We start from the raw sequence: 17,523 nt of genomic DNA, 5'->3' as shown, positions 1-17,523 counted from the left end.
TTTAAATCAGATAAAACATGCGAAATTTATCAAGGGATTACCAAGCTAGTAATTATGTTCATCTATCAGAAACACCCAATTTCCTCCTTGGCAGAAAGTTTCCGCGGTTACAGAAGGTGTGCAGAGATTCGGATTTGGAAAAGTTCAAATGGTTTCTGTCCTGATGCTGCCCAAGTTAAATTCGCGTTGTCGATCTTGACAATGCGTCGTACAGTCTCGCAAGTTGTCTAAATAAATGATTCGTCAACTGGACATATCAGCCTGATATCTCCGATCAACTTGTTTGAAGCAAATTTGAGTTGCTCGAATCCAAGAGAGACGAGAGCAGTATGTGAGATGAGTGAATACTGGTTACGCTATCTTGGGATATTCTCAAGCGGTAGCAGTCAGATGGATTTCCAATCAAGTGGTCAAATGTCAACCAAGCGTGGGGTGTCAAAGCAGCCATACCCCTTCACCACACTTATCTCGTCAATCTCGGCGTACTTGGCTTTAAAAGTCCAACCTGCAACTGAATTATGCAGCATGACACAGCCGCCATCGCTCGGATTCGCTTTCCATAGACAGTATCCGAGGACACCGAGCTCCGAGACCACGTCTCCACTGCCAATTCCTGCGGAGCTCATCAGAATATTGGGCAACTTTGGAGGATCGATCCGCTTCATGAGAATGTACCTCAACCACTGGGACTCAGGAACCGTTGCCAAGAAGCCAGGAATTTCTTCCCCGTAGACATTGTTGCCCCCTCCTTCCAGAGACGGTTTGAGAATGTAGCCAACGGAATGTTCTTTATCGCGAACCAGTTCGCGAGCATTCAGACCAGCCTTCGTTTTGTCGAATGGATACATGGGGACGAATGTCTCACGAAGAGTAGCAGCGTCTGACATGGAGAGAAAATGTTCAAGAGCACCGGGCAGAGTGAGAGCCTGCTGTACCTTTTTGAAAGTGGAGATATGTCCCAGAATTGAGGGGCATTTGATGGCAGCTGATTTCTCCAGCTGAAGACGTGCTTCATAGCCGGTCACATTGTACTCCTTTGATTCATAGCCGGCCCGTAGGTAAATTACCGAAATCTCAATGGGATCTTTCGATGGTAACCACGGTGGCTGAAATAGGAGTTCCCTATCTTCGGTCAAACGTGTGAAGTGAAGTATTTCTGGGCCCCAGTCGAGCCGATAGGTTGGTACCGGCTCTTTTCGGTTCCACAGAGCATACTCAATCGGCCGCTCGTCTGCAATATTGAACTTGAAAATTTGTTAAACGAGACCTTGACGCTTAATTGTAGTGACACACGTTATAGGGCTGTACAATGAATAGCACCGCTGTCGATTTTGCTTGTTCGTTTCTTGGCGGGCCATAGATCTTATGGGCCAATGCAAGGCCAGACGCGATTGACTCGATATTTTCATTCGCGGGAAGATACTCGACGCCAAAGGAGCTGTCATCAAAGTTGTAAACACCCTTCTGAGTCAGATAGCGATGCATGTTTGCTACTTTGTTGGCATGCGATCCACCCGAGCAGGAGAAACTGTTAAACTCGACCTGTTTCAGAGTTGTTTCAGGGAAACTTTTCGGGGATGGTACTATGTCGCTGTCGCCATCGGTCAGATGAAGCATGTAGTCTGATCGGAATATACCCATAGACACATCTTGAACAGATCCTGCTTTCTTCGCGGCTTGATGAATTTCCCAGAGGACACCAGCGAGATGCTCAACGGGTAAGAGATCTTGGATGGCATTGCAGATCCAACCTTCATCTTCTGCAACAGAACAATAAAGCTGGTTATAGATTCTTTGGATGTCCAGCGCCTGTGAGAATCTTGTTCGAGGAAATAGGGTAGGGAAGCACTGATGTATTTCGTCACAGCGTTAGTGGCCTCTGAAATATTGGATTAATCGTCCAAACTGACGGTGACTCCGAGAGGACGAGTCAGAACCGTCTGTTCTATCTCCGTCTCAATGACCTTCAACATCGAACCATGATTGATCTGCCAATCCTGCCCGCAAGTTAGCTTTCAATTACAAGATCTTCCGCAAAAACATTTGAAAAACCTTGATTTCGGTGACTAGAGAGTATAGTTGCTCATCACTTAGATCGGGCGGGTATCTCTTTAGTCGCTCTGAGGATGCCATTTTGGTGAAAGGGGGGAAAGGTGGACTGTCAAGTTCTTTGTTTTTGTTCGCATTGAATTAGGGATACTGCCCATTTTCACCGCATCCTTGCCTCAGCCTCCATGACATGTAGACCCATAGCTTCATCTCTAAAATCAATCATTGATCATCTCTTGTATTTCTCTTCGTAACTTCTAAGCTGATTGGCTTCTTTTGGTGGCTTTTTTGTCCGCATTCGGCCAAACTGGCGGGCTCGGCCGATCCTCGCCACGGCGCGATTGAGTTGTGGCGGACGACGAGATGACGTCTACGAACGCAAAGTTTATATTTCTTGAGGCAATGTCGCGCTTCTCACGAATTGCCACTCTTCTTCCGTCATTAATTTCGGCCATGTCACGAGCTCTTCTGACGAAAATGCTTTCGGCCATTTGAGTTGATCGGACGAAATCAATACCTGCTCTGATTTAGAAAGACAATCCGTCACACGGCGCATTGCCATGGTATCACACAGGCTTTGAGATTGGATCCTCGAAGTCCAGATGAGAACTGCGAACTGATCTGCGATCTCGCGCGGTCGCTTTCTTCCTTTGAAACATGATGCCACTATCACACTATTGGAGAAATGTTTTGATTGTCGTTCCGATTGTCGGAACAACCATTGCAACAGTATTTTTCATCCTTCGTCTGTCCTGTCGTTACTTTGTGGCACACAAGCTTCGTATCGAGGACCTTCTGATGGGCATGGGGCTGCTCTGTACATATGGTGTGGCCATCTGTGAGGTATACTGTAAGTATTCGATTTTTTTTTGCGCTAGGTGGTGTTGTAACCAAAATATAGCCGCCATACTCGGCATTGGGATCGGTGAAACAATATGGGTGTTGCCTCCCGAAAAGAGATTGCGGATCACCCTGGTAGGCGACTCCCTCCCTTCGCACGAAGCGAGTTCTAACTTCGATGACTCAGGCCAACTGGATTCTTATTAAATTCTGGCCTTCTGCCCAAGTCTTCGTGAAACTCTCGATTGTGCTCTTTCTCCGCCGATTACTTGGCTGTAATCAGCGTTTTCGACGTGCGACCATTGCCGTCATGGTGTTTTCTGTTGCCTGGGGACTAACTGCTATCATTGGAAATACGTTTCAGTGTTGGCCTATTCAATATGCTTGGATAAAACATATCCAAGGACACTGTATGAGTGGACAAAACACCTTCTATCTCATCATTGGATCCGTGTCAATGGTAGAGGATGTGGTCATTCTCTGCCTCCCCTTGCCAATAGTATGGGGGCTGCATATGCCCGTACGGGACAAGGTAGAATTGAGTCTTCTTTTCTCAATCGGCTGCTTGTGAGATGATTCAAAATAATATGTGTTGATAATGGAGCTAACCGCGCAGAGTTTGCATATTCAGTATCCTGCGAGTAGTGGCACTCAAACATTATCAGACCGACAATTTGACTAGTATGTGCTTTTTATGTCATTTGAAAAGCAATCTGCTGATGTCACGACTAGTACACAGCTCTTTAACCCTGATCTGGACTGTCTTGGAATTAGATATGGCCATCATTTGTGGCTGTCTGCCACTGATGAAACCCATATTCCATGTCTGTATGGGAGCAGTCCGGAAAAGTGTCACAAGATTGAGATATGGTTTCCGCCCTGGTGATGCCAGCGAAATGGTCTTACCCAAGTCTTCGCCTCGTTCATCTAGAGCAAGCGTACCAGGGGTTGAAGCAGTTCTCAGAGCCGACCATCGATCGCCCATGAGGCCCATGCAGGAGACACAGGGTTCAATTGAGTGGTCATGAAGAGGAAGTGCATATGACACAAACATCATCTGACGTGGAAATAAATACAAAAAAATAAATATTCTCGACTCTTTATGCTCAATATGAGTGGCAATTTGCTATGGACGAGAGGTCCACTGAGTGGACGAGTGTCAATCATAGACAAGATTGTCTCGAATTTTCTACCAGTCAGGTCCATATGTTTACTACCCGTTTTACCCCTCAAATTCGGGCTAGGCTTTACACGGAGAAAGAGGCGGGTATCGTTGTGAATATCTACTCTTCACTCTTAACATGCGCTAGTCCTGGATCAACCATCCACAGCGGTGCTGTTCCTATCACCCAATCGAGCTCGAGTGTTACTGTGACTGGCACGCTTACATAGGGTCGGATGGCTCATGTACTAGTAGGGGGCTATCTGCTGAGTCAAGCACTCTATCAAGGGTAGTGCCCATCTTAAGCTCAGCTGCCTTGGTCATTCAGGAAGCTTTTTTGGCCACTACAGTGAAAACCGTCAGCGCCACCGATATCAGCACCTACACTGTCAATATCGCGAATAACACCAGCACTCCTTCGGTAATCGCTACCGCACCTCCCGAGACCTCAATGCAGTCACTCTACGGTCAATGCAGAGGAATAGACTGGACTGGAGCTACTGTGTGTACCGCACAGGCGATTTGCTCTTCGATGAATCCGTATTACTACCAATGTGTTGCAACTGCTGTTTAGAACAAAGATTAGATAGACGATGCCTTGAACTGTCTTTTTTAGTCTGAAATCAAACGACCGCAAACAAAGTAACGAATTAGTTGTACACAATCTAAAAAGCAGTTTGTGCATCAATCATACTCGTCGGACATCTGTCCGACATTAGTTGTATTCATCGCGCTCTGATTGGTTACGATCCCTCTGAAGGGAGCTTACCCCGCCAGGTTGTTTTTCGACGCGATGGGATCTTCAACGCGTCCAAATCCCGTAATTCTGGCATTCCGACGCGGAAATGAACTCTCAAATGGAGAACACTCTGCCCACTGGTTATACGCTTCATTCCGGCCATCCTTCCATCGCCGAGTACCTGCACCTACGATCGACTGCCGGACTCTCGAGGAAAATCCGGTCTCAAGCGGCCGCTGTTCCCTCAGGAAGCTGGTATGGCTGTTACATCACCTTCGACGGGGCAAATGGCGAGCCGCAGTTTGTGGGAATGGGACGCGTGATTGGGGACGGCGGCTGGTATTTTCACATCGCTGACATGGCTGTTCACCCTAAACACCAAAGAAAAGGACTTGGAGACATGATATTAAAATCACTCCGGAAAATCAAACAGGAAGCTCCTTCCGATGGGAAAACGTACATTTCATTGTTCGCTGATGAGGCTGGGCGACGCTTATATCATAAAACGGATTCGAGGACTCGGCGCCCTCTGAGCTGGGCATGATTCTCAAATCATAGCAAGTCAAGAACAATGCAAAGCATGACGGGAGTCTACAACTCTAGTTTCATTTACAATGTCACATAATCTAACATTTATCGAAACTCAATATTTTACACCTCTACTTTATCACAATGCAACATGGCGCCGGCTCTATCTCTGTGGTGTCATCTTGAACGAGTGGAGACGGCTCCGTCCGTTGCTACCAAACGGAGCAAAAGGACCGAGTCAGCAGTCTGGGCCACTTTGACTCTTTGCGGGCCCATCTTCAGCATTCACGGCGGGGTTAAAGTGTGCACTGGCGAGAGTTTGTCGCCCACGGTCCATCACAAGATGCCGAAAAATGTTTCTCATTATTTTGAGAGAGATTTGCAGCAGGTTACAAAATCTGACACGGCATGCACCTCTCTTATAAAGTTCAAATTTACTTCAGGTGACACATATCAGAGACTCTATAGCCCCCAAGGTGTGCGAATGTGCATTGCACACATCTCGCTATTTTTTTTTTATTCCTACGAGGAGCGCCTCCCACGCCCGTTAAGTCGGCTCCGCTTTTCTTCTTCTCATGGAGGGATTGTTTCGGTCCGCGTGGGGTCTCTTGATAGTATCGCCATGGAATTGGCTCTCTGTCTTGCCATTGTTGCGATCTTGTTGTCTATCCACCCGAGTAAGTCAAAATTTCTTTCCACAATCCATGCCCAGTGACGGTTTAGGAACCCCCAATACGTTTCCAGCACTTGAGTGAGTTGAGACTGTTTGGATTGCCCAAGCTCTAGTCCCAATCGCAAAGCTTGAAATGGTGCGCCTTGAGGCGAAGCAACCACGCAGGCCAGGGGCAATTTGAAAGAGTGTCGGCTAAAAGACGGGCCATTGCGGGGTGGAGACCCACAGTCGTAGTGATCGACCACATGGCTACCTCTAGGATTTCTGTTGGATGGCAGCTGCACAAGTCAAAAATCGTGTGCAGGAACCCAGCCGTTGCCATCCGGGCTATTCCTTGGGTGGGATCGCTTAAAACGCGCCCTGTGGATGTCTCCCTAAATCCGGTAGATGATCGCCATTGTGGGACATTGGAAAGGGTGGAACTTTGGAACCGATTCGGTCCGCCCCACGGATATGAAGACATCTATGACATGAAGATCAATGAATAAAGTGTTGCAGTCTTCGGGACCACACATCTTACACTTCTCCCGCCATGCGCATCAATCCAGCGACTGCCCTTGTGGCATCCCTTGGATTCGGACCTACAAGTGCGATCAACATTATCTCTTCCAATGACGACGGCTGGGCTGAAGTCAACATTCGTGCCCTCTTCCAGTCACTGGTAGACGGGGGTCACTCCGTTGTCGTCTCGGCGCCTGCCCAAGATGAGAGCGGAACTGGTCAGTTGCGTGCCTCACCTGCTACACTCTGCTGATCGTTCGCGTGGTCGTTGCAGGCTCCTCTCAAAAGACCCCGACTGTCCTTACCGAACCTTGTGAATTCGATAGCTGTCCAGCTGGCAGCCCGGCCGTTGGATACAATGCGTCGGAACCTCGTCTTAACTATGTCAATACTTATCCGGCAACTTCGATAAAATATGGAATCAACTCCATCGGCCCTAAATTCTTCGATGGTGCTCCAGATCTTGCCGTGACTGGCCCTAATGTGAGCCTGAAATAGTGGGACAGTGAAAAATATACTTATTCTTCTAGGTGGGCAACAACATTGGCTTAGAGGTTTTGCTCTCCGGTACTGTAGGAGCTGCTACCTATGCTGCGCATAATGCAGGAATCCCCGCCATCGCGTTCTCTGGGGCAACTGGCTCACAGACTGCATGGAATGCATCGTCGACTTTCCCAGCCTACAGTCAGGTATATGCTGAGCTTTCGCTCAATCTGACTGATACTTTGGTGGCTTCGGGGACGCCGTGTCTTCCAGACGGCGTATGTATTCAACACCTGAGACTGTTCTTGTGTACTGATGCAGCTTATTTGCTAGGTCTGGCTCAATGTCAACTACAACTCTGTTACGTCTGATTGTGTCACGGCAGATGACTTTTCCTTCATCCTTTCGCGTATCCATGTTGCGTTGCCTCTCCTTACACCTGAAGACGTGACAACATGCGGTAGCTCGCGTCTCCCCAGTGAGCTTGAGATTTCGGCGAAGTCCGGCTGCTATGCTAGCGTGTCTGTAGGGATGGCTGATACTAAGGGGGATGCTAATGCCACAGTGCAAGCGGTTATTCTGAAAAAGCTAAGTAATCTGCTCACCTGTCTTTCTTGATTGGTGGGAAAATGCTTGATCCATGTATGTCATGTATAGAATACTTCAAATACATGATCAAATTATCAAATCGATAAATAGTTCTCTGAAAACAATTACGGCGGCGGATCATAGCTGCTAAGATAAGCCTGTGCAAACCAGCTCCTCTCACTGCTTTAGATTTCCTGACATGTTAAGATTTGGTAAATGGGTCGTGTTCGCAAGCATTTAGTGCGAATGTCTAGGGGCCGGCTGATGAACTAAGATGTGATCTCCGATCGTCATGGCGAATCAGAAATTTTGCAAAATCCACGACAATAATAGTTGCAAGGATAGCCCGCATCCAAGTGGAGTGCTCTTTGGCCATCGTTCTGTCTCTGGACTGAAGACCGGTTATCAATGTGGGTAAATCTCCGGGCCGAAGCTTGAATGTTCTTCCGTAGCTCGAACGGGACCAAGCCGTTCTGACGGGTGAGACATAAAAAGGACTGTGTGGCACGATATCGTCCCCGAAATCTCAATTGATGCTCAATTTTAATATTCCTTTCACAATAAATGGTCGCGAAACTTTTAGCGGGCTTCTTGGCCCTTTCGACTCTACCTTTGGCAATCGCTCGACCCAGCTTGTCGCGCCGAGGCACTATTGCTTCCGATGAGATCGTGGGATTCGACCAGACTGTTCTTCCGGCACCGTGGGGGATCTTTATCTTGCCTACCAGCCCTATCTATACGTTGTCAATGGTTGCGTCCCATTTCCAGCCGTGAATACAGAGGGCGACACCAAGTAAGCATGTGTTATCACAGCAGTGAACCCGAAGCTGACAATGATAGCGCGGGGTTGGCCCCTACTGGTGCTTCCGATGGCGACTGCAGCAGCAGCACTGGCCAAATATATGTCCGAGGCACCAGATTACTACGCGTTGATGTATGCCTGGTACATGCCGAAAGATGAGCCCTCAGATGGACTTGGTCACCGCCATGACTGGGAAGGTGTTATTGTCTGGCTTTCGGACTCGACGAGCACGACGGCGGATAACGTCGTTGCTGTATGCCCATCTGCCCATGGTGGCTGGGATTGTAGCACATATGGATACACCCTGGATGGCACTGCTGCATTGATCAAGTACTATAGCATTTGGCCAGTTGATCACCAATGTGGCTTGACCACCACTGTTGGGGGCACGCAGCCCTTGATCGCCTGAGAGTCGCTCCCGACGGTTGCTCAGGACGCGTTGGACACCACAGATTTCGGATCTGCCATAGTGCCGTTCATTGATGCTCATTTTGATACAAACCTGGCAGATGCCACCTTTTGAGGCTACAAAAGTGATTCTTGCATGTTAGCTCCATCTCTTGACCACGTATCGTGAGTGTCAAGCAATTTACATGAGTTGGACTTTCTAGGTAGTATTTAGTGACCGTGTTTAGTCATGGAAGTGCCCAAAAGCATTTTTAAAAAAACAATGCTTAGTCAAATTTCTATGTCCATTTGAGTTTCAAGGAACCAAAGTCCTATTAATGCGAGCTTCCGCAGAAATCACGATTACCTCGATAAGAGCGAGACCAGGAAAAAGCGCACGATACGCCAAACACCAATCAAAACGAAGACTTGACAGTCTCTCAGGTCGTTGGTACAATCAGTCAAAGGAGTCTGGATTAATTCGCATTCAAGATCTGGGTAGGGTAGAGAATCGTTGGTTGAGGCTTGATTACTCGGACCGAGCACTTTTGGTCTTCTTGCTGCGAAGTTTCATCATCAGGAAGACCAGGGCGTATGATGAGATGCAAAAGAGTGCTGTGATGCCAGTCTAGGGTGAAAATTCAGTCTATTAGTTCGATTTCTGTTGGGGGTGAAATAACCGTGGGAGCTTACATCTCTCCATGAGTAATACTTTTCGCGTAAGTTAAAAGCTTTGGCGTAGTCAGCGCCCTGGGAATACTGACAGAACGAACAAATTTCAGTAGATTCTGCATCCAGCAGATAGCCAGCTTGAGAAGACAGGAAATCTGCCATGTATGCTCCACACGTCTGTCCAGAGGGCGCGCTGAATTGGACGTATTCGGATGGCTCACATCGGACTTTGACATCCCACAGGACTTCTCCAAGTAAGCCACCCACGAGATAGGTGAAAGGATCGAGATAATATATCCAGTAGCGCCAAAATGGTTGCATCTGGCTGTATGGAACAACCACGCCACAGAAACTGATCAAGCCAGCTCCGATCAAAACAGGATTCATAACGGCTGCGAAATACTCGTTCGGCGCGTATGCTGCAATGGCCTGACCAATGGACGTGTACAGAAGCTCGTAGACTGTAATAAGAATTAATATCCATACCTATCGCCAGGAAAATAATCAGACTCATTGTGTGACCTACAAATCATCTGGAGATAGAAATGACCGGAAACACTAGGGATGCTCTGAAAGCCCGCAGTGAAGTAGAAGCACAAGAAGTAGATGGTGGCGCAGATGATCAAGTATGGAATTTCGGTGACTGTTTGAGCGCCGATAAAGGCAATCCAATGGTAGGTTTTGGACTTCAAAGAAAAACGAAATTATCAGTCCTAGGGTTGCTACCCTTGAAGATGGGAATAGACTGACCTTTTTTTCACGAGTCTCGAAAATGTCTCGATTGTGCAAAAAGAAAGGCTGCATCTGATTAATACAGCCCGGAGCAACGAAAATGAAATTAAAAATGGCAAATAGTCGCAATTGTAGAGAAAAAGTGCCGTCACCAATCTTCCAGAATGTGAAGCCGCTGAACAATGCCGCGAAGATGTGAAGTATGATCTTGTTCCACATGTAATCCTGTCAAGGGTATTAGCTTAACGATATAGAAGAAAACTCTATCTGTATGGCCTACCGGTGACCTCCAAATCTGAACAGTGAGGCGTTTGGAAACCATCGTGAACTGGAACCAGTGCGAGGTGGCGTAGTCCGCGGTGTCCTCCGCATAATTGGGATCGGCTCGACCAGACTCATTGAGAGCTTCTAACTCCTGAAGTGCCATTTTTCGCTCATCAGATTCCCGCCATACATTAACCCAGTCGACCTTTTCGGTCGTAGCACCTTGAATCACTTCGATAATGTGTTCGGCTGGGTTCGCATCCGGTGGGCAGGGTGCACCATTTCGTTCGAAATATCCCAGAATTTTGCTTGAATCTTTACCGGCTGTGGTCTAGTGTTAGCGTACCAAACGGACAGCCCATCTTCAATAGAACTTACTTTCTCCAAAGTATGTCATTTTACCGCCCTTGGCAAGCAATAGAAGACCATCGAACGAATCAAACAAAACAGCAGAAGGTTGGTGAATTGTACACTATGCTTTTTCAGTATGAGGTTGCTTACGCCATATGTTTTACTCACCAGAATGGCTTGTCCACCATCAACGAGCTTTCTCAAGAATCTGACAATGTTGTATGCGCTTTGTCCGTCGAGTCCCGAGGTAGGCTCGTCCAAGAAAAGCAGAGTAGGTTTTGCCACAAGCTCAACACCCAAAGTCACACGTTTCCGTTGCTCGATACTAAGGCCTGCCCCGGGACCTTGTGATGGTCAGTAAAGATACTTAGATGTCAACTCCCAGACTCACCTCCAATGAGGGCGTCACTAATGTCACCAAGCTCCAGTAAGTTGATAATATGATCCACGTAGTCGATTTTTTCTTCTTGCGAGATATGCGAGGGTTGACGGAGCAGCGCGGAGAAAATGAGGGCTTCTCTGACAGTTGCAGTCGACTCGTGCACGTCCAGCTGCTCACAATAACCAGTTGTACGCTGGAAGCTTATACCTTGTGGGCGTCCATCGATGAGGATTGACCCAAATATTTCCCCAGCGTCCTTTCGCTGGGCCAGAACATCCAGCAATCTGCAATCTCTAATGTTAGTACCAGTAATAGGATGTAGAGACCCTGTTGAAACTCACGTCGTCTTTCCGGCACCAGAAGCTCCCATTAGAGCAACCAGACTTCCAGGCTTTACAAAGCCAAAGATTTTGTCGAGAAGCTGCTTTTTTTCTCCATTGAATTGTACAAAGTAATCGAGATTGTTCCAGGTGAACGTTGATTGTTTAACAGAACCTGGAAGTAAGCCCAGGTCTGTAGTATTTCGGCCGGAATCCATTTTTTCATCATTTGGATGTTTCTTCTTCCCGTCGCGTTTGTAAAGTAAGATAGAAGAGCCAGCCTGGCTGTTTCGCAGCTCAAAACCGAGCGATGTCAGGCCGAGAAAGAATATCCAAAAGCCAGCAATGATACCGAAGCTGCGCCAGATGTGATGATAAGAGTAATTATATTGTTCCCGGATGTAAGCCGCGCCATTGATGATTCCATTTTCATTGCTCCCAAGAACAGAACACCCTCGGTATGGTGATGCAGAACTTGGGTAGCCTTCACCGTAGGGAATGTAATCAGGCTCAACGCATTTGAATTCACGTCCAACAAATTCATTTGCCATAAGAGCCTCGAACGCGTACGCTCCAGGATTCAGGTAGAAAATCCAGCGGAACCAGACATGCATTTTGTGGAAAGGGATCAGATAGCCTGTCGAAGTCTTCATCAGCACGGATTTCAGTCAGGCAAAGCGCTTACTTTCATACCTCCATAGACAAAAAATATCGTAGACAGAAGACCGGAGATTTTGGACGCGTTTCCAAATTTTTTGCAGACGGCACCAACGGCTCGGAAGAGCTGAATGAAGCAAAGCGTTTGAATAATGATGATGATCCAGAATGTGAAAAAACGACCAGCGTCCATCTGCAACGCCGCCATAAAATAAAGTATCAAGGAAAAGCAGGTTACTTGAATCATCACAACGGGGACGTCGGTAATCGCGTTGGCAATGCAATATGCTGTCGGCCGATAGAATCCAAATCGCTTCTGACGAGATAGAATAGGTCGCCCCATGAATGATGCGGTTGTCTCGGACATTGACTCTAGCAGGAAATAAAGAATCGGGAAGAAAAGTACTCCCGGGCGCAAGAAGATAGAGGAGCTGTCATTTGGTAGATTGTAGAAGAGAGATCCACAAACTAGAGCCTGGATGATGGCCGAAACTACCTTGACAATTAGCGAGAATTTGTCACCCCACATGATTTGCATTTGCCGAACGGTGCAGGAAGCAACCTGGTTCCAGAACCCAGCTGTGTACACACTCTGCGTGCGAGGGAGATGTTGCCTTTTCTTTTCGGCTGCCACGGCGATCTCAAGATCTTCGGTTTCATGGGATAACTTCTCCGGAGACTGAATGGCACTCATCTGAGTGGTGTAGATAGAGCTTCCATGATAGAAGCTTTCGAACTCCTCGGGGGTACTTGGGACTTTTCCTTCCCATCCTGGGCGAACGGTTCTCTCTGTGAGGACAGTAACCGAGGTGAGATAATCCGCAATGTTGGCACCTTTAGGACACATGAAACCCAAGGACTCAAAATAGCCTTTTGCCATACTACGGGGACCGTAGTACGTCACTTTGCCCTCAGCAAGAACAAGAACCTTGTCGAATTGATCATAGATGCCGTTACCAGCTTGGTATGTTGTCATAACCATGGTTTTCTTGTTTTGATCCGCCTCGCGTCGAAGCATGCGAGCAAACTCTAACGCAGCTTTCGAATCCAAGCCACGTGTTGGGTTATCCCACATCTGAACTGGGCTCTAAATTTCACTTATATGAGTTGTGGTTCAACAATCGATGAGAAGGTTGAGTTCCTTACCTGTCCAGCCAGGACCTCGGCCAAAGAAACACGCTTCCTTTCACCTCCAGAAACACCACGAATAAATTCATTTCCAACTTTGGTCTTCTTCGTGTGCCCGATTCCCAACGAGTTGAGAATTTCGTTTCGCTTCTCCAGCACGAAGTTCTTGGGATCTGCTAACTCATCTGGCCGCTCATTGGGAATTTTGTTTTTGAGAGCAAATTTCATGGTTCGGTTCACAGTCAGGGTAGGGAAGTGAAGGTCATCTGGAATAGGTGAGTGATGAGCTTCTAGACCTACTTCAGCATGACACACCTTCGTTATTGAACATGATTTGCTGGCGGAATCTTTTCGCAGCCATGTGGTCCATGCTTCCGTATCGTGTGTCCCCGGAAACTTCATCAAAAGTGTCTCTGTCATTAGACAAGACCCGGAGAAGCGAGGTGCAGCCCGAGCCAGGGCGCCCGAGGACAAGAAGCTTCATTCATTAGCTTGAAACATGTCAGAGAGACAATCAACTCGGTGCTCACCATCTCTCCTGGTTTCACTTGACCAGAAACATCTTTCAGAATTGTCTATATCACCATTATTATTGAACCATTCTATTTTATATGTATTTTTCTTGTTCTCTTTCTTACCCTCTTCGCCATTTTCGTTCGATGGAAAAAGCTGCCGAGCTGACGGGGATCGATATCTGACCACATTGTGCTTCCTAGTGCAGCATTGGGTGCAGTTACTCGAACATTAAGGTCACAGAAAGTCACTGTAAGACGTTTTCGAATATTGAAAGAGCCATTTTCCACATCGACCGGGGTGGCCGTGCCTGATAATGGAGTGTCCATCGCAATCGCAGGATTTAGGCGCTGTTGTGACCAAAACGACTGGCCAATCAACAAGAAAGTGATGAGCGTTCTTTCGGGGAGGGAGGCTGGACGGGCGTTTTTTTTTTGGAACGAAACATCTATTCGAGAGGCACTGCACCGATATATGAGCAAATCCCATGCTTCAAAGGTAGGGGAAGTAATTGATGGAAGGCTATATCCGGATTACCGAAATGTGGCCGAGTGGAGCTCCTGAACATATATCCGCATGATCTTGCTGGGTGAGAGTGAGAAAATCATCTTGGCTCCATGTTTTCATTCGCTCTAGCAGATTGCATGACATGGATCGCCTTGCTAGCTGGATGAAATTAAGAGATTTTACGGCATAATCTTTTCTATCTCATCGGCTTCGTCACATCTCACCTTGTCGTTGACGAATCAAACTCTTAAAATTAGTGTTCATCGCGTCAAGGATTGCGGTAGAATCTGCAAAATTGTCGGATATAAGACAAATGGTACTCCCCCTGTGGGTCAATATGCAAAGCTGTATGGAGTTTTGCTAAGCTTTTACACCCGAGCTAAAGAGCCTGTTCTAGAGTTTTGCCCATCCCAGCGCCTGCAACTGATAGAATGTGGGTCTTCAGACTACGCGGTTTCTATCCAATATACAACAGTAGAGATTGATTCCAGCAAGCCAATGTATCAGTGCTTGCTTCTCAGCTTACATATCAAGTTCCCAGGCGTCTTTCCTCAGGCTTTCCCCTCAAACACCGATTCCGATATAGCTGTAAAATCCGGCAGAGAAATTCCAACGGTATCTACTAATCATCTCGGGCTATTTAGTCTTGGAAAATCGCTGCCAGATGGAGATGGTATTGTTCTATGAGTGAAGAATTTCGGCCGCCCGTGAAATTAAGACCTCACCTAACATGATTGCGATAGATGAGGGTAGAAAACACACGTATCAGAGATGGTAACAACTCAATAAAGCAACTATGGCTGCAAAAACACGTATTTTTTCACACAAAGACATTAAAAGAAGATAAATGGACGAATAGAATAGGCTCAGACGACCAAAGTCGATTCGTCAAGGAAAAGAAGCATCGGCTGACTGGTACACGGAGAAAAAGGCCTCCAGATCCATGGTGGAAAAGTCGAAATTCCATCCCATGTCGGATTGAGTGAGGTCAAGAAGATCTTCGCTCGATCCACCGGATCTACCAGTCTCTGGCCCTTCAAGTTGCGGTGGATTCCACTTAGAAGGCGATACATTAGACGTTGAACCGAACAAGGCGTTGGGAGAAAAGGCATGTTCATTAAGAATTCCTTGCTGGCTGCCTGAGATACCAGATCCCAGAGATCCGGCCGTTTGAATGCCTGATTCATTTGAAAATGCGTTGTCAGGCTTTGGATATGGTAGCCATTCGTAAGTCGGGCTAAGGTTTCGTAAGACTGTTTGGATAGCTGATATAGTGCTTGTTATTGGATCTCCCTCACGCATGGACGAAAGATTCTGCAACGAGGCATACACCCAAGGAAGATGGCTCGCTGCTGCACTAGGATCGTGCAGGAAATCATATATCAGACTGAAGGCTGAACTGGCGATGAAGTAACCATGGTATCGTAATTGCTGACACAAGTTAGCAGGTGTTCAAAAGGGTTGACAATTGAAAGGAATTCCGATACTTTGACATGATCATTGGTACGCGACGCGTCACAAAGATGGTGAATTGTCTGCCGGGCTGCTGTAAGGGCATGTTTACAGGCTTCATTGAGCCAAGATGGCATCTCAGTCGGGCGATTAGATGTGTCGCCAACTGGGTGATGAAATGACGCCTTCATGTCACGTTTCCAATGACCGCGGAAAATCAAAAAAGGACGAAAAGTCAGTAGAAGAGTGTGGTAGTACACTTCCACAGGTTAGTATTAAGCTTTCCGAACAGATTCCTCTCACTCACAAGTCGTGAAAATAATTTGTTTCACACCAGTACTTCCCCCGTGAACCTCGGCATCCAAACCAAAACCCAATGCATGCTGCATGGACGATTGAAGCTCACGAAGATCATCCGAAATGGAGCGCGCTACCCGCCACATGTGGAGTAAAGATTCATGGTGCTCACCATAGATCTCGTTAGAAGACCGAGATATAACCATGCAAAGTTGCACCAAAAGTCTCAAGAAAAGAGTCCTTCGGTTGTTCAATGGCAAAATCTTTGAGGGATAACGAGCTAGGACGACCCGAGTGAAAACAGAACCACCTTGAAAGCCAGAGCCAGATGAGCGAGAATCCTTTGACGTATTGAGTATGATTACTTACGTTTCATAGACATACACAGACCAGAACGTAACCCGACGTTCTTCGATGTTCTCAGGCGTTTGCGCAATGTCATAGGGAACATCCTTGTGTAAGCCAGCAGATAGAGCCTTTCGAGAAGCAGTTCCCAGACATAAGAAAGCCGCATTCGGTCGGCCCTGTTCGTTCTGGAAATTCGCGTTCGGGTTACTCAGCACATGAGTCGGATCCAGATACGGTCAGAGGGAAGACTTATCATGAGGAGAGATATTTGAATCGTTTGGAGATTCACAACGTCATCAAAGGAAGGGAGCGATGCTTTGACACGGTCTAGGAGCACATCACCCCAAGCAAAATACTCGGTCCCGAGAGAACCTGTTCCCAAAGCCAGTAGTAAGAGTGCCTGGTTTAAAATATCCGAGTGAGTCGAGGGGGACGGATTGTAGAGTTCCTCTAGACACAGCTCCCACCATGACTTGGGTCGATGTGGCATCATATGATACAGCGTCGTCAGGAATCGTGAAAGGAACACTTTCGCCAATTCATGTGGTAAAAACATCACCGGGACATCCCCCACTGTCGACGCCTTCGAACTTTCATCCGGAGTTCCGAAAAAAATGCGGCGGAAACTGAAGAGATCCAAGCCAGCTCCGGCTTCGTCAACTCCGCCCGAGGGTTCTGGTTGAACAACAGGATTGGAGATGAGATCCCGATAAACATGTTGCATAAGAGCAAAGTGTGAGGTGGGTCCATAATAGAGCTGCATCTGACACGAGGGCGATGCCATGTGCGTTGCGCTCACACTATTAGGAATATTACGCAAGACAGATGGATTCCGCTGAGTAGAGTGATGGGTCAAGCCAGGAGAACCCCGAGGGGATTGGCTTATGTGACGAGACTCTTGATACTCATGTTTCTTCCTACGATGCCTGGTGACGTCTCTGTAAACGCACGGTGTACTCCGTTTTTCGCAGGTTTGGCAACTTTGAGGTTCAACCGTTAGTGACGCTGCCGCCGGGGGGGGGGAGCGGCTCGAGTGATCTCACGGATTTAGACCGTTGCAGCGGATCTTGCGCTTGCGGCACTCCTGGCAGGCCTTGGGGATCCGCCAGCCCGTTTTGGGGGAACTCGAGGATTCACCCATATCCGAA

At 47.4% G+C, this 17,523-nt stretch overlaps 5 protein-coding genes across 5 annotated transcripts; 2 read left to right on the top strand and 3 right to left on the bottom strand.

Moving 5' to 3' along the window:
• Positions 1-410: 410 nt before the first annotated feature.
• N7477_006251 (uncharacterized protein) lies at positions 411-2,540 on the bottom strand (the record flags this gene model as incomplete). The annotated part of the gene is made up of 4 exons (XM_056967914.1): positions 411-1,244; positions 1,294-1,848; positions 1,911-1,997; positions 2,358-2,540. 4 exons carry the CDS (start codon positions 2,538-2,540, stop codon positions 411-413), a joined length of 1,659 nt encoding a protein of 552 aa, XP_056820710.1.
• A 3,983-nt stretch (positions 2,541-6,523) lies between these two features.
• Positions 6,524-7,593, top strand: N7477_006250 (5'/3'-nucleotidase SurE; the record flags this gene model as incomplete). The annotated part of the gene is made up of 4 exons (XM_056967913.1): positions 6,524-6,710; positions 6,767-6,975; positions 7,023-7,253; positions 7,309-7,593. 4 exons carry the CDS (start codon positions 6,524-6,526, stop codon positions 7,591-7,593), a joined length of 912 nt encoding a protein of 303 aa, XP_056820709.1.
• Positions 7,594-8,396: 803 nt separating this feature from the next.
• Positions 8,397-8,774, top strand: N7477_006249 (necrosis inducing protein; the record flags this gene model as incomplete). The annotated part of the gene is made up of 1 exon (XM_056967912.1): positions 8,397-8,774. The coding sequence occupies one exon, from the start codon at positions 8,397-8,399 to the stop codon at positions 8,772-8,774; it is 378 nt and encodes a 125-aa protein (XP_056820708.1).
• A 507-nt stretch (positions 8,775-9,281) lies between these two features.
• N7477_006248 (putative ABC multidrug transporter) lies at positions 9,282-14,100 on the bottom strand (the record flags this gene model as incomplete). Its single annotated transcript, XM_056967911.1, has 14 exons — positions 9,282-9,380; positions 9,446-9,885; positions 9,951-10,110; positions 10,175-10,381; positions 10,437-10,744; positions 10,799-10,892; positions 10,940-11,115; positions 11,163-11,437; positions 11,495-12,110; positions 12,167-13,217; positions 13,277-13,524; positions 13,574-13,736; positions 13,789-13,833; positions 13,897-14,100. The coding sequence occupies 14 exons, from the start codon at positions 14,098-14,100 to the stop codon at positions 9,282-9,284; spliced, it is 4,086 nt and encodes a 1,361-aa protein (XP_056820707.1).
• A 1,066-nt stretch (positions 14,101-15,166) lies between these two features.
• Positions 15,167-17,516, bottom strand: N7477_006247 (uncharacterized protein; the record flags this gene model as incomplete). The annotated part of the gene is given in 6 exon segments (XM_056967910.1): positions 15,167-15,709; positions 15,766-15,989; positions 16,038-16,290; positions 16,414-16,560; positions 16,665-17,403; positions 17,419-17,516. The coding sequence occupies 6 exon segments, from the start codon at positions 17,514-17,516 to the stop codon at positions 15,167-15,169; spliced, it is 2,004 nt and encodes a 667-aa protein (XP_056820706.1).
• Between the last annotated feature and the right edge of the window lie 7 nt (positions 17,517-17,523).

The sequence above is a fragment of the Penicillium maclennaniae genome, assembly GCF_028827695.1.
Source record: "Penicillium maclennaniae strain IBT 15551 chromosome Unknown utg000006l:1.0-2513246.0:1.0-2515036.0, whole genome shotgun sequence".
Taxonomy (NCBI): domain Eukaryota; kingdom Fungi; phylum Ascomycota; class Eurotiomycetes; order Eurotiales; family Aspergillaceae; genus Penicillium; species Penicillium maclennaniae.
This window is presented reverse-complemented; position numbering and strand designations above follow the sequence as displayed.